The 15,304-nt window shown below is 39.8% G+C and overlaps 1 protein-coding gene across 1 annotated transcript in view; it reads right to left on the minus strand.

Annotated features, from left to right (window-relative positions):
* The window catches only part of LOC133992655 (uncharacterized), a 2,348-nt gene extending 1,324 nt beyond the window's left edge, over nt 1–1,024 (minus strand). Inside the window, exon 1 of the mRNA XM_062431341.1 lies at nt 1,019–1,024. Coding sequence (XP_062287325.1) covers nt 1,019–1,024 — 6 coding nt within the window. The remainder of the gene's footprint in view (nt 1–1,018) is intronic.
* Between the last annotated feature and the right edge of the window lie 14,280 nt (nt 1,025–15,304).

Consider the following 15,304-nt stretch of genomic DNA (forward strand, 5'->3'; position numbering starts at 1 on the left):
GCTGAAGGGATGAAGGTTGAGGGGTATGCTTTAACATGCAGGTTTCTCACTTTTGGCAGAGCCGAGTGACAGAAATGAATGTGACCAGTAATGTAACTGTGTCTGAGTAATTATGTAATTGTTTTTTCCAATAAGAAAATATTTTTAAGTTAACGTTCCCCATCACTGCCGACCACTCGGACTTTTCTTTATTTTCATGAGCTAATCATGACTAATGAGCGGCTCTGCCCACCACACAGGTGTGCCGTGTAGAACCATGACGTGGTTGTGAGGTAAAGTAGTGAGATGTGTGAGGTTCACGGTGTAATTAACCTGACGGGTCATACTGCTGACATTTAATAAGTGGTTATTAAAATAAACCCCAAAAAAACTGCTTTCGTGTGTGTGTTGTGTGTGTGTGTGTGTGTGTGTGTGTGTGTGTGTGTGTGTGTGTGTGTGTGTGTGTGTGTGTGTGTCCGTCAGTGAGGCAGGTGGTGCTAGCGTCACAGGTGTGCTACATGAGCCGTGTCACCCTGAATTTCCGACATCTCCCCCATCACAACATGGCCACTCTCCACCAAAAAACACCAGCAGGAGCTTTCCTTTTTTTTCTATTATTTTTTTTATTGCTTCTATAGTGATATTTTTTTCCCCAATAAATAAATAAAAAAATTCAACAAAAAAAAAAGGTCACTGGAAGACAAAGACTGATTTGTATGGCAGGTGACCGATGACCTCATGGTTTTTTTTTTTTTTGGCTCCGAGCGCCGATTCCTGCCAAGAGTTTTCTTCACGCTTCAGTGAGAATTCAGTGACCAGGTGTTCATAGCGGACACATTTGAAACGCGCTCAACTGTATTCCTGTTTTATCTTTAAAATGATGTGAGTGAGAGGGTTTTTTTTTTTCTCTCCTTTTTTTATTCTCCCTTTTCCTGAGCTGTCTATGAACATTTTCCACAACAGCTCAGGGCAAGGGTTGGACATTACAAGGTCTTTGGCATAGTGATAGCTATTAAACAGAGATGCAATAACCTCATACCTCCATGATGGAACTCATTTTCATGTTCCAGATTAAAGCTGTGTTTTTTTTATAACATGACGGTGCTGCTGAGAAACGGTGAAGGCCAGGATTTTACTGCCAAACATAAGGGATTAAAAGAAGATTAATTTAAAATGTGCCTGTCTTTGTTATTCTCCTTAATGTATCAGTGAGCATTTCATTTACCGCTCCATCTTTAAGTCACAAGTTTAGTGGAGACAAAGTTAGAAATCAATTATTTGTAACAGTTCAAGGTAAAAAAACTAAACTAAAAAAGAACAACAGAAATATGGGAGCCGGTAAATGAGTTTGTTGCAGGTAATAAAAAAACTGTGAATTGTATGGCACCTTTCAAAAATAGCAAACAACAGCAGACAGACAATAGGGTGCCAATTTAAAATAAATAAATGAATTAAAACAGCATAAAAAACGTAGTGTTATCTTCAGTACCTTGATCCACAAACAGCCCACAATTTTTAAATATAATGGTCATTAATATTAATAAGCATAATACCATCTCACATTATTATGGGATTATTATCCATACTCCACTGGGTTTTTAGGTCCAGTATGCAGTTGATTTTCCTCATTTTCCAGATACAAGTGATTGTTTTTCACTAACAAAGACCACAGCAACTCAGATATGAGTTTAGAGATTTATTGTGACAATGGTAGAACGGTTAGTGGTGGAGGGATGAAGGGATGCAGAGATGAGGGTTGAAGGGTTGGGGATGAAGAGATGAGAGCTGTTGGTTAAGGAGTTGTGGATGAAGCAAGGGGGGCTGAAGGGTTGGGGATGAAGAGATGAAGGTTAAGGGGGGTCGAGGATGAAGGGATTGAGGGGTCGAGGGGTTGGGGAATGAAGGGATGAGGGTCAAGGGGTTTGGGGATGAAGGGATGACAGTTGAGGGAGTTGGGGGATGAAGGGATGAGGGTCGAGGGGGTTGGGGATGAAGGGATGACAGTTGAGGGAGTTGGGGATGAAGGGATGAGGGGTTGGGGATAAGGGTCGAGGGGTTGGGGATGAAGGGATGACAGTTGAGGGAGTTGGGGATGAAGGTGATGAGGGTCGACTGTTTGGGGGATGAAGGGGATGAGGGTTGGGGATGAGGGTTGGGGATAAGGGTCCGAGGGGTTGGGGATGAAGGGATGACAGTTAAGGGAGTTGGGGATGAAGGGACTGAGGGGTTGGGGATGAAGGGTCGAGGGGTTAGGGATGGAGGGATGAGGGTTGGGGATGGAAGGGATGACAGTTGAGGGAGTTGGGGATGAAGGGATGAGGGTTGGGGAATGAGGGATGAGGGTCGAGGGGTTTGGGATGAAGGGATGAGGGTTGGGGATGAAAGGATAAGGGTGGATGGATGGAGGGATGCAGTACTGATCTGATGGTGGGTACAGAGAGGGAAGCAGAGTGGGGGTGTTCCTTAAGTCGAAGAAAAGAGAGAGAATGTTAGAAAGGGTTTAGGAGGGATGGATGGGAGGACTGATACAAAAGAGAGAAGAGTGGATAAGGTGTGGTCAAGTACCTCAAAACTATACTCACATATAGTATCTGAGTAAATGTACTTAGTTACTTTCCAGCACTGTTTTTTTATTTCACTAATTAATTAGATTCAGTGAAATAAGCAAAGACAAAAAATAAACATGAATAAAATAGACAAATTATACTATTTTTACTGCCCTGAAGGCGACTCCTTCTATTCCCACATATCCAAACTGACTCAAGATCCCGTCTCTGATGTCAAGGAATAAAAAAAGATATAAAAGATTTGTATTTTTTTTTTTCCTCCATAAATCTTCTTTACTCTTCAACCTCTCCTGTCAGATTTGGCACGAGCATCTTACTCGCCAGTTTCTTTTGCATCAGACAGATTTCTGTTTACACCTTCCCTTCATCCTGGTCATCAGTCAACAGATGAATTGATTTTAAGGACAAAGCAGAAGAAGAAGAAGGCTGCACAGATCTCCTGCCCAGGTTATCCTGCCAACACCATCTCTCTGTTCGAGGAGCCAGGGATGGCAACCATTTTGGTCCATTTGGTGAAATACTACCAGATGGATTGCTGTGGAATTTTACACAGATGTTTGGCAGAACCCTGAAGATGAATCCTAATGATTATGGCGATCCTTGGAGACGTTTCCTCTAGCGCCACCATGAGGTTTACATTGGAAAATATCTTGAAAAATGTTTGTATGAATTGCCATAGAAGTTGCTACACATATACAATGGTCCTGAGAGGATGACTTGCAATAGTGTTGACCTTCTGACCCCTCATGGTACCACAGGGGCATTTAATTAAAATTCACTGAGGTCCTCAAGTGAAGGTCCAGAGCATCATAATGTCCGTGTTATTTTTCAGTCCCTTGAAGTAGCATTGTAGTTACATCAGCATCTGTGTCTTGACTGTCAAATACATACAGTACAATTCATGTATGAGTATTTACACTCAATTGGCGGTATTCAAATAAATAATATAATAATCAATAATAAAATAATAATAAGATAAATACATTTTCTTTTCTTATATGAAATAAAGATGCCATTTTTACATAAACTGCATTACAGAAAGCTTTTGATTAGCGTCACATGAGATGATTGGATATGCTCATTGGTCTGTGAGTTACAGAGGGCCGCTCCACTTTTACTGTAATAGCCGGAGAAGCTGCGCCCTGTAAAACAGAAACGCTCTGACAAAATTATACAATCAATATTTCATCAGTTACAGGTCCCGGGTCTGGAAAGGACGGCGTCTGGTTTTGGATCTGGACTGCAGTCCACCTATTAGTGACTTCTGATCTATCACCATCATTAGGTCAACATTTCAAACTAGCCCATACTTGATCCTGATCAGCATGTTAGCGTTTACCTCAAAGCACCTCTGAGCCTAATGCAGCCTCTTAAAGCTGCCAGTATGCCTTTAGACTCTTATTCTTGTTATTTATACACACATAAGAAACATTTAGAAGTGAGCCAAGACTCTATTGATTAATCTGACACCAGCTTCACATTTGCTTGAGCGTGATAGCAGAGCAGAAACACAGAGATTCATATAACAATCACTGTTCTATCACATCTAATCTGTGTACACTTCAAACGCTAGAACATTGACACCTTTAACATCAGCCGCCTTTCAGTCTTTCTATTTAGAGATGGATAAAAAACTGTTTAAAAAAAAAATGTGGACATGTGCTGACAAAAGCCAGCGTTCTCTTTGTTCTGTTACCTTCGGCTCTGATCACATTAACCCTCCTGTTGTCCTCGAGTCAAGGAAAGAAGGAAGGATGGAAGGATGGAAGGATGGAAGGAAGGATGGAAGGAAAGATGGAAGGAAAGATGGAAGGATGGAAGGGAGGAAGAAGGAAGGAAAGGAGGAAGGGAGGATGGATGGAAGGGAGGAAGAAAGAAGTAAAGGAGGGAGGAAGAAGGAAGGAAGGAAGGAAGGAAGGAAGGGAGGAAGAAGGAAGGAAAGGAGGAAGGGAGGATGGATAGAAGGGAGGTAGAAAGAAGTAAAGGAGGGAGGAAGAAGGAAGGAAGGAAGAAAGGATGGAAGGAAGGGAGGAAGAAGGAAGGAAAGGAGGAAGGGAGGATGGAAGGATGGAAGGAAGGAAGGAAATATGGAAGGATGGAACGAAATATGGAAGGAAGGAAGGAAAGATAGAATGATGGAAGGAAGAAGAAAAGATGGAAGGATGGAAGGAAAGATGAAAGGGAGGAAGAAGGAAGGAAAGATGGAAGTGAGGCAGAAGGAAGGAAAGGAGGGAGGAAGGAAGGAGGGGAAGGAAGGAAGGAGGGAGGAAGGAAAGAGAGAGAGAAAGAGGGAGGAAGGAAAGAAGGAACAGTCAAAACAGACTTGGGTCAATTTGACCCGGGAGGACGACACAAGGGTTAAATTAATATCAGTGTAGATTACAGAGCACAGAATATGTTTTGAACTTAACATTTAGAAAAAGCAAAAAAGGGGCAGCTTTAGAATGAGCTTTATTGTGTTTTTATTCTAGGACAATCATATTTCATGTGGCTCGACATTATGAAATAGAGAATCTGTGCAGCAGCTCTGATAAAACTGCTTAATCTCAAGTGTTGTGTACCTGGAAATCCTCTTTATATTAGATACTCTTACACAAAAAAAACAAACCAACCCACAACATATTTGTTCAGTTATCTCACTTACTGTCTTTGACATAAATGCAAACTAAAAAAAATAACTGCGTGCATGCTTCCCATTTAAAAAACAAACACACAAATAGATTGTATTCCCAAGGCGAATCACAGAAGGACATTTACCCCTCTCCCCTCACAAATGACATATAATAATGATGATGAATGGCTACGGTCAAATGGCGATTGTCTCCTTCTTCCTACATGTCTGCTTATCAATATGAGATGGATCATCAAATCGCTCGCTCACTATTTTTTTCCAGGACTTTGGTCAATAGTCTCTCCAATTAACATCCAATTACCTCGACTGGGATTAATCACCTGGGAGCAAGGGCAGTGAAGTTTGTAAAAGGTCACATATGTGCAATGAGGATTAACAGTGACACGGCATCGATCGGCTGGCAGGAAGGTTAATGTAGTGGCTGCATTGTAAGCTGTTGTGGCTGCATGATGCAAAGCAGGAGGAATCGTTGATGTTAACGAGACTGACACTGCCTTTGACTGGACAATGCACTGCAATCCACGTCTGTTGTCTTCTCTTAGGGGCCCATGCACATTTCTACCTACTGTACTGTAAGACATAGATCTTTAAAAATGGGTCATAACTTGGAAGAAATTCCCTTAAAAGAATTAGGAACTAAAGATTTTGAGAAAAATTTAAAAACAAGAGGACATATTGGATTGGGATGGGTTCCAATAGTCCATTGTGGGTCTGGTTCATGGTCAAATACCTGTAATAATTATCTTTTACATACTGTTAAGGGTCAAATTTGACCAATTTTTGCATTTGAGAGCTGTAAAAACACCATATACACTTTTATTTTATTTTTATGTTCCTTATGTGACTCTAAGTAAACAAAATGGAAATAAAATGCATCTTTTTGTTAAACTTTTGTGCAGCTGATACACATTTTTATATATTCAAATGTGCAAAATTGACCTTATTTATTGAAAAAATTAAAAAATCAGCATTCAAACATGTTGCTGTATTCCTCATATTCTATAAAAATGTTCTCCTGGACCATAAAATAGTGATTGTGAATGTCTTTTAATCAAACAGAACAATTAATCAAACATTTATTAATGACTAATTTGGACTTTATGAATGTGAATTGTTGTGGAGATTAATTATGAGTCAGAATATGAACAGTATGTAAGGGGTTAAGCTCTTATGTTAGGTAGTGTGCTCTTCATTTTTAGCCAAAAGTTGCAACTGTTAAGCTTTCATACAGTTTTTGACATCTATATTAGTCATTTCTTCCCCACAGAATTAGATTTGTTTCCCACTAAGTGACATCTACAGTAAGAGCACCAGTAGCCAGAAAAGGACCTCTGTAAATGGTCTTTTATCCCCACGACAAATCCAGTGAATCAAATCTAATAATGTCTGCGTGTCTATTTGTCTTCCATCCAGCTCTGGTTGGACAACAACGTTATATTCTGTTCTTTTTGCTACTGTATGATCTTGTGAACAACAGCCTTTGAGGGGGTTAGATGACTCACTTGTGTCCAGTTGTGAAACTCAATCACTTACTAGGACAAAGAATCTATTGTATTACATACAAATTCCTGTATGTAAACGGTTGGATTCAGAAGTGAAAACTATTGATTGTAGTCAAAGCCAGCTTTAACCAACATAACTAAAAAATCTAGCATGAAAAAGTCAAGATGCACACTGGATACGAGACTGTGCAGATGTTTCCAAATGTAAAAAAAAAATGAGGGTGATATCAGGGTGTTTGCAGTACAACCATAAATTCATAGACGGGTCAATGACGTATAAGGATTTTCAACAACTCAATTGTAGAATAATAAAAACAAGCATATCTAATGCAGTAGTTCAAACATTCAGAGTGCTGGTACCTGAAAATTCATATTACAATGTGAAAGTGATTTTAGTGGGTTTTCAAGATTAATTGGCACTGGCCTTAAAAAAAAGTCATGTGGTGCGACCATGATTCATCTTGAAATGTCTTATATAAATAAAAGATCATCATTTACAAAAATTTAAAAAAAAATTCAAATACTTTGTTTCCAAACACTTTATATTACTGAAAGCTTGTAAAAGAAGATGTGAAGCGTGTTAAGTAAATTAATTTATTTCAAGATGAATCGTGGTCGCACCACATGACTTTATTTAAGGCCAGTACCAATTAATCTTGAAAAACCCACTAAAATCACTTTCACATTGTAATATGGATCTTCAGGTACACAACATTCTGAATGTTTGAACTACTGCATTAGATATACTTGTTTTTATTATTCTACAATTGAGTTGTTGAAAATCCTTATACGTCATTGACCCAGACAAAAAAAACAGATTGGACTACCACAATGCTACAACTGTACTACCAAAGCAGTCACTTGAAAATAGCTGCATGACTTTTAACCAAAACAAGTTAGAGTGAGCACATTACTCCAGGTTTAGCTACACTTCATGGGCTCCCAGTATCTTTTAGAATAAATGTAAAGCTTCTTTTACTTGTTTTTAAAGATATAAATGTTTTTTTGGGGACCAGCCTACATTGCTTGGTACTGCAAAAATACAACTGGACTACCAAAACAGTCACTTGAAAAACTACAACTCATTCAAAAATTGTGCTTTTAGACTTTTAACCAAAACAAGTTAGAAAAAGCACATCACTCCTATTTCAGCTACATTTAATTGAATCCCATTATCTTTTTGAAACAGATTTTAAGGTGGTTTTACTTGTTTTTAAAGCTCTAAATGGTTTTTGGGGACCGGCCTACATCGCTCTTACTCTCTGTTGTTTTACAATTGTTCACAAGCTCTCAGATCATCTTCTGCTGGTCTTTTAAATGCTCACAATCATGCACACAAGAAAATAGGATATGCAGCTTTAATTTAATTATGGTCCAAAATGATGGAATACTCTACTTAAGCCATATCATTTTTAAATGACACTTCAAAACATATTAATTTAATCTGGCTATTAATTAGTGTCATTTTTAGTGTTATTTTTACTAAATGTCTAATTTTTACAAATTGTCTAATTGTATTATTTTATTTATTTATTTGCCATTTTATTGTGTTGTATTTTTATTTTTCTCTGTAAAGCACGTTGAGCTACATCAATTGTATGAAAGGTGCTCTATAAATAAAGCTTTCTACTATTATTACAATAGGTTGAATATAAAGAAATTAGCATTATCAATGGATATATCAATCAGGCTGAGGCTGGACAGCAGCTCACACACACACACACACACACAAACACACACACACACACACACACACACACACACACACACACACACACACACACACACACACACACACACACACACACACACCTGCAGACAGACAGTAACACTGACTGCCAGGTGACAAACTTCTGATGGCACGGAGAGAAATGTAATTATCTTGCCCTTGTCTGGAAAGATTACCTCTACCTTCATGCCCACACAAACACACACACACACACACACACACACACACAATTTATGCATTCACTACAAGGGCAAGTCCTGGACTTGACCCGTCTTCTTCTCATCTTTCAGGCATTGTTCCACTGTTGGCTGGCAGCAGTACATCAATAACACGTTCATCCGTGGAGAAGTCTCCATCACAAATCAATAACGTTTGAAAATCTATCATGTGCAATATGCTGCCACCCAAACACACGTCACATGATATGCCGACGCAGCGGACCAGTGCTGACATGAATATTTCTGTTCACCCTTGAAAGAATAGATTTTTCCTGGTTAAGCACAAAGAGATAATAATAATAGAGCGATGGAATATGCAATATATCACAAACTGAGAGCTGTGATGAATTTAGCAGCATCCTCATGCCAACAGACACACACAGAAACATGTACCCTCTTCTTCTTCTTCTCTCTTATCTCCTGTAGCAGCTTCTCTGCCAGGCGAGTCATGATTTAGGCCTTGATCCTTGCGGGTCCCTGGAGACGCTGTGCTTGATTATTGTGGCCCGACTGCAAGATTGATGAGTCATCAATAACAGTAATGATGTCTAACATGCTGCGGCTAGCCTTTATTGTTGCCTCCATGACAGCTCCTGAGCAAAAAGACAATCGAGTCAATATGTGGCTTCGACTGTCGGGATCTATAAAATGAAATGTGGCATAACTATGACTAGTGATGCTTTGAGGAGTAAAACAGTCTGATGCCGAAACTCTTAGTAATATGCAGAAAGAATTTGATCCACAATCGCTTAAAGAATTATACTCTCAGCAATGTCAGCCGTCTTCTGTAGTTTTAAAAGAAGAAGAAAAAATATATAAAAGAAAAAATCCAACTGATGGGAATGGAAAAAATAGTTTTTGGACAAAATGCTTATTCTTTCTGTATCTGAATGAGTTCAGAAGATTGATTAAAGAATCTCATGTTTCTATGTTCCTCCCTCCCTCCCTCCTTATTTCCTTCCTTCCTTCCTCCCTTCCGTCCTTCCTTCTTTCCTTCTTCCATCCCTCCCTCCTTCTCTCTTTCTTTCCTCTCCCCTACCTTCCTCCCTTCCTTCTTTCCTCTGTCCTTCTTTACTTCCTTCCTCCCTTCCTCTTTTCCTTTATCCCTCCCTCCTTCCTTCTTTCCTCCCTCCCTCCCTCCTACCTTCCTTCCTTCTTTCCTCCGACCTTCCTTTCCTTCCTCCCTTCCTTCTTTCCTTTCCTTCCTTACTTCCCCCCTCCTTTCATTCCTTCCTTACTTCCCTCCTTCCTATCTCCGTCCTTTCCTTCCTTCCTTCCTTCCATCCTTCCTTCTTCCTCCCTTCCATCCTTCCTCCCTTCCTTCCTCCCTCCCTTCCTTCCTCAACTCGAGGACAACAGGAGGGTTAAGCAAGGAGGACAAAGCTAGACCTGCTCTAAAAAATATATATATATATATATATAAAGATGACTAATTCATGTGTTGTGTCTCATTCTTTAACCTGTGCATAAACAGAAATGTAGAAATGCTGATTAGTGGGTTTAGGGGGAGTTTGGGGAGGTGCTGGAACCATGTTTTGGCAAACAACAGTTGGGTACAGTGACTATGTGTAACATCCCTCAGTCACAGTGAGGCTGCCAGATTCGGTACCACTGTGTCTGTACAAGAGACCACAACCAAAACTTGTTCCTGTCAGCTCTGTCTTGCCTGTGGTGATCCGGTCTGCCAGTACTGTACAGCCAGACAAGCTTTCCAGAAATACTGGTTTTATGATTAAACTGTTGGTTATCAAAACACAGTTCAACTAAACCCTCAAGATGAGTTGTTTTAGTAAAAAGAAAATATGTTGCTGTAGAGTTGGTTGGTCCGACCACCACTTTGATCCTTCAGATGACGAATCTTACAGACTTTGGTTTCCTGATTAGTCTGACTTTAAAAAAAAAAAAGACATGTCTCAGCAACTATTGGATGCATTGACACTTTGTGCAGATATCCCATGAAGCCCAGATAACCAATCTTAATCAATCAGTCCCCAGAGTTGTCATGTTGTGCTACCAGCAAGCACCAATTTTGTACAGAAATGCATGGTCCCAAAACGATGGACCTTAAGAGCTTTGGTGATCTTGCTCTTTCCTCTGGTGCCACCTTTAGCAACATTTAAGATAAATGAAATATCATCACCCGTTGAGTTGATAACCATTGAAATTGGTAGATTTGGTCATCTGAACTACTTTAAAGTCTCACAGAGCCACTACCAGACTTTTGGACCCCATTTACACAATGCCCAGAGAATCAATCTTAAACACTGAGTCACCAGAGTTTCCATGTAGTGCTACCAGCCAGTCATGTGAAATATATCAGGATTCATTACATAGTCTGGCACCAATTTTACACAGAAATTCATGGTCCCAAAAAAATGCATTTTATCTAACTTTGGTGATCTTCCTCTTTCCCTTTGGTGCCACCAGCAGGATGACAACTGCTGAGTGGATTACCATTCAATATGGTAGATTTAACCTTTTGGTTTCCTTTAGAATAAACATTAGGCCACTTGTAGACCTTTGGACTCCATTTGCATTAACATGTCACCTGTATCTGGATATCTTATTCTGATAAGGAAGGTTCATGTTAGGTCAAGGTGTAAATGCACTCAGAAAGCATTGTGATATGAATACAATCAAATCTGATCACTGACTGACTGGAGGTGGTCTGCCTGGCATTGTAATTGGATTCTTAGGAAGAAAATCCGCAGACCAATTTAAAAGGTCACCTTTCCTGCTAGCTTGAGAAAGCCTGGCAAAAGCTACAAATAGTAATGATAGCTGTAAGCCGTCCTTCATAAAATATGAATGACACCTGTCCACTGCATTACTTTCCCAACCAGCTAATTTGCACATAGATATCCAGTCATAATGTGGGTGAATCAAGATAACTGGAGCACTTAATAAAACAGATCACATTTGAATACCAGGTATAAATAGGAACTTCATCGTTCTACATTTCTGTTCCTAAAGGTCAAGGAAACAGGACAGCTTTAGAGATGTTGTTAGGTGTATTTTTAATCTTTGAGCAGAGCCAGTGAGCTGTAAGCTAGCTGCTCTGCTTCCAGTCTTTATGCTAAGTGAGGCGAACCTTGTCCTGATTCAACCTCTGTACTGAAAGCACACATATAAAATTCATCATTTTATCATCTGACTCTTTGAAAGAGTGACAAGATATGTGCTTTGAGTTGTCACTTTGTTTCATCCAAATGTGCATATTTCACAAAATGCTCTATTGCTTTAAGCTTTTATTAAATCAGCGGGGTACAACTTAAAGCAAATATGGGCTTTGAGGAAAATTCCTGCCCACTTCTTCTCCTTTTTTTGTCTTTTTAAAGTCTAATACAAGGCGTACATTTACTATTCCATTTGTCAAAAGGACTTCACAGGATGCCATCGAGCTAGACCAGACAAATTAAGCTATGATGACTTAATGATACATTTCTGTGGTGCACCTGAGAGAGAAAGAGAGAGAGATAGAGAGAGAGAGAGAGACAAGAAACTGGCTACAAGAGAAAAAATGATGAAAGTCTTTGAAGCTGCAAAGGCAGCAGCCGGAGTAATAACAAAGGGAATGATATTCATGAAAGAGTCAAGGGGAGAGAGAGAAAGAGAGGGAGAGAGAGAAAGAGAAAGAGAGAAAGAGAGAGAGAGAGACAGAGAGAGAGACAGAGAAGGAGGCCCAAGTTCCAGGCCTTAAGGTGCCTCCTTGGTAATTACCAGAAGGTAGGCATTAAACATAAATGCATCATTATGTTAACAATTAATACAATTATGTCAGCCCTCCCGGCGAGCATGTTCTGCTGTGCCTGTGATGCGTGCACAGGGAGGGGAGGGGTGTGCATGTGTGTGTGTGTGTGTGTGTGTGTGTGTGTGTGTGTGTGTGTGTGTGTGTGTGTGTGTGTGTGTGTGTTGGTTTCGTGCACGCTCGTATGCATTCATGTGAGTAGAGGTGTGTCTCATGCGGGGGTGATGGAGTGACACCTTTCCGCCACCAGATTTAAAATGTCAATTTTTCTTTCAGTGTAAAGCTGGGAAATAGTGTAGGTTAAATAAACAAAGCTGGAGAATATCATTAACCCCTTTTTTTCTTTTCTTTTCTTTTCTTTTTTTTTTTACTGTTTGCACCCCTCTCCTCCTCCCTCCTTTCCATTCCTTTTATCCTCACTGACTCCTTGTCTCCATATCCACCCACTTATTTCTTTGAGGTATATAATGAAAGGCACATGTGCGTTATCATCTGAAGAACAATAAAAATAATCATCTCTGAAGCTGATGTTTGTTTTGCTTTCGCCGTTTTTTTTTGCCCATTTTCCCTCTTTGTAAGGAAAACTACATATCAAGGTTTCTGTAGTGGTGGTGGCCTGTGGTTAAGGGTAGGGAACAACGCAATAATACACTTTTGAACTGCCCAGTCATCAAGGAAAAGTCAACTGAAATCACTCCCATGAAGACAGAAACATTGTGATTTTCATTCATCAGTTACCACTCCCTGTCAGAGTCAATGTGATTGTCTGCGTTGCCGCATTTGGCTGCTCGCCTTTATCCGTATCCAACATTTTCGGCTCTTTTTTTTTTTTTTTTTTTTTCTTCAAGGAACAAGTTTACATTTGCTGTCTCAGACACGAAACCAGAGCTATTCCCACATCATTAAAGATTGATTATATGGATTCTTTTGTCTCTATAAACAATTCAGTGATCTCCCTCCCTTTCCAAAAAAAAAAAAAAAAAAAAGTGAATTTACAATTACAGAAGAAAGGAGGAAAGCTCCAGAGAGACGTGAGTGCAGGAAAGGTTGCTGAGGCGTATTGTTTCACATTTACAGTAACAGTGATAAACATATTCCTCAGTTTAAATTAAAACAGACTCTTTTGTACACTTTGCATGCTCTTACTGACACCAAAGGATGACAACAATGGTAGTCACTTTTGATTAGTGAACATTTTGGACTCCAGGTTTGTAATTTAAAGATGTTAACATCAAGTTTTAGTTGGAGCTGTTGACAGAACAATTTCATCTCAAGGTCTGTTTAGTAGCAGCTCTGGTGCTTTTGATCATATCACAGATTCTTCCTCAGCAGATGGACTTTTTCCAGGTGGCATGGAGTCGAAGAAGGTCAAATTTAATTTAATTTTATATGGACTTTACACCCGTGTTGGCTCCAAAAACTCAGCTTCAAATTTGACTCAAGGTTGTTTTGACATCTGGTGTTACTAAGGTCAACAATGAACTTTACGAGCCTGTTTTTTAAGGTGCTTTCAGACAGCGAGCAGTAAACACGAGGTCAACGACAGCAAAGCAGATAGAGAGAGAGAAAGAGAGAGAGAGAGTCAGTCCTGCTCTCATGAATGCACACAATTACAGCCGCTGCCGTCAGAGGTTTAAGATGGTTCAACTTTTCCAACTCGCCCCCGTGGCTCTCTGTGACCATGGCGACGACACAAACCACTGCGAAGGACACAATACAGGAGCTGATTTGAGGTTTTTTTTTTCCTGAATTGTTCCCCTCTCCACTAGGAGAGAAATAGATGGATCAATGGAGAGAAAACTGATGCTGAATCAGATCATAGTCTAATGATTTTGCCTTTTACAATAAATAATCTTAATGATGGTTAACTTACTGTATTAATCACATTATATCGCTAACCTAATTTTTGTATTTTAACCAGGCGGGGAGTTCCGGTCCTCTGAGGGGAGGCCAACGCGGAAGTAACTTAAAACTGCATTCTATCAAAAGGCCACCAGGGGGCGACCGTTTTGGTGTCAAAAGGACTTCCGTCTCTATACAAGTCAATGGAGAATTCACCAACTTCTCACTTGATTTCTAACCTCAGTAAACGTTTTCAAAATGTGTTTATGGTCTCAATCGCTAGTTTAAAGCCTTCTTCAATGCAGTATGATGTTCATTTGGGACATTTTGGCCTCCCTGATTTTATATGTGACGATAAAGCAGGGTATGCATTAGGGCGTGGCTACGTCGTGATTGACAGGTTGATTGGTTCACAGGTTCAGGAGGGCGCCTCATGCTCCTCCTGATGCCCATATAAGTAGAATCCATGTTTTTATTTTTCCCGGCATGCGCCTGAAATTTTCAAGATGGCGCTGCTCAGATCCGATACTATTGGTCTCCGAGCAGCAGCCCACAAACCAATGGGTGACGTCACGGATGTTACGTCCATTTCTTATATACAGTCTATGATTTTAAGTCTCTATTTAGCAGCATGATGAGGTTATAATAGGATGGCAGCAGACTGTGTTGTAGCCTATAGACTGGTAATAGAAAATAAGGTAGCTGGTGGTGTTACAACCTGCTGCCATTAAATTAAAAGGAAATCTGTCTTCCATGATACCTGAAAAATGTGTATTTGCTGATAAAGATTATGTGGTATGTTCAAAAGCTTCAGATTCAAACGGACCTTGAGAGAAGATTTTCTCAACTTCTATTCCAAAGCTAGAGAATGAACTATGGACCTTTCAATTGTTAGAAACAGCTTATTCAGTCTGGAGCTCTGAATTCTTTAGTTCAGGGTGTTGACCTTTCAGTTTGGTATTCGCACATCCACATTTAGACGGCGACATTTTTAAAAACACATCTTTTTCTTCTTTTTATTTTCCCCCTTCGTCTATACAGAGCAGTATTCTTTCCTCACTCAAAAGACGGATCTGAAGACAACTTT

This window comes from Scomber scombrus, chromosome 13 (assembly GCF_963691925.1).
Source record: "Scomber scombrus chromosome 13, fScoSco1.1, whole genome shotgun sequence".
Classification (NCBI taxonomy): domain Eukaryota; kingdom Metazoa; phylum Chordata; class Actinopteri; order Scombriformes; family Scombridae; genus Scomber; species Scomber scombrus.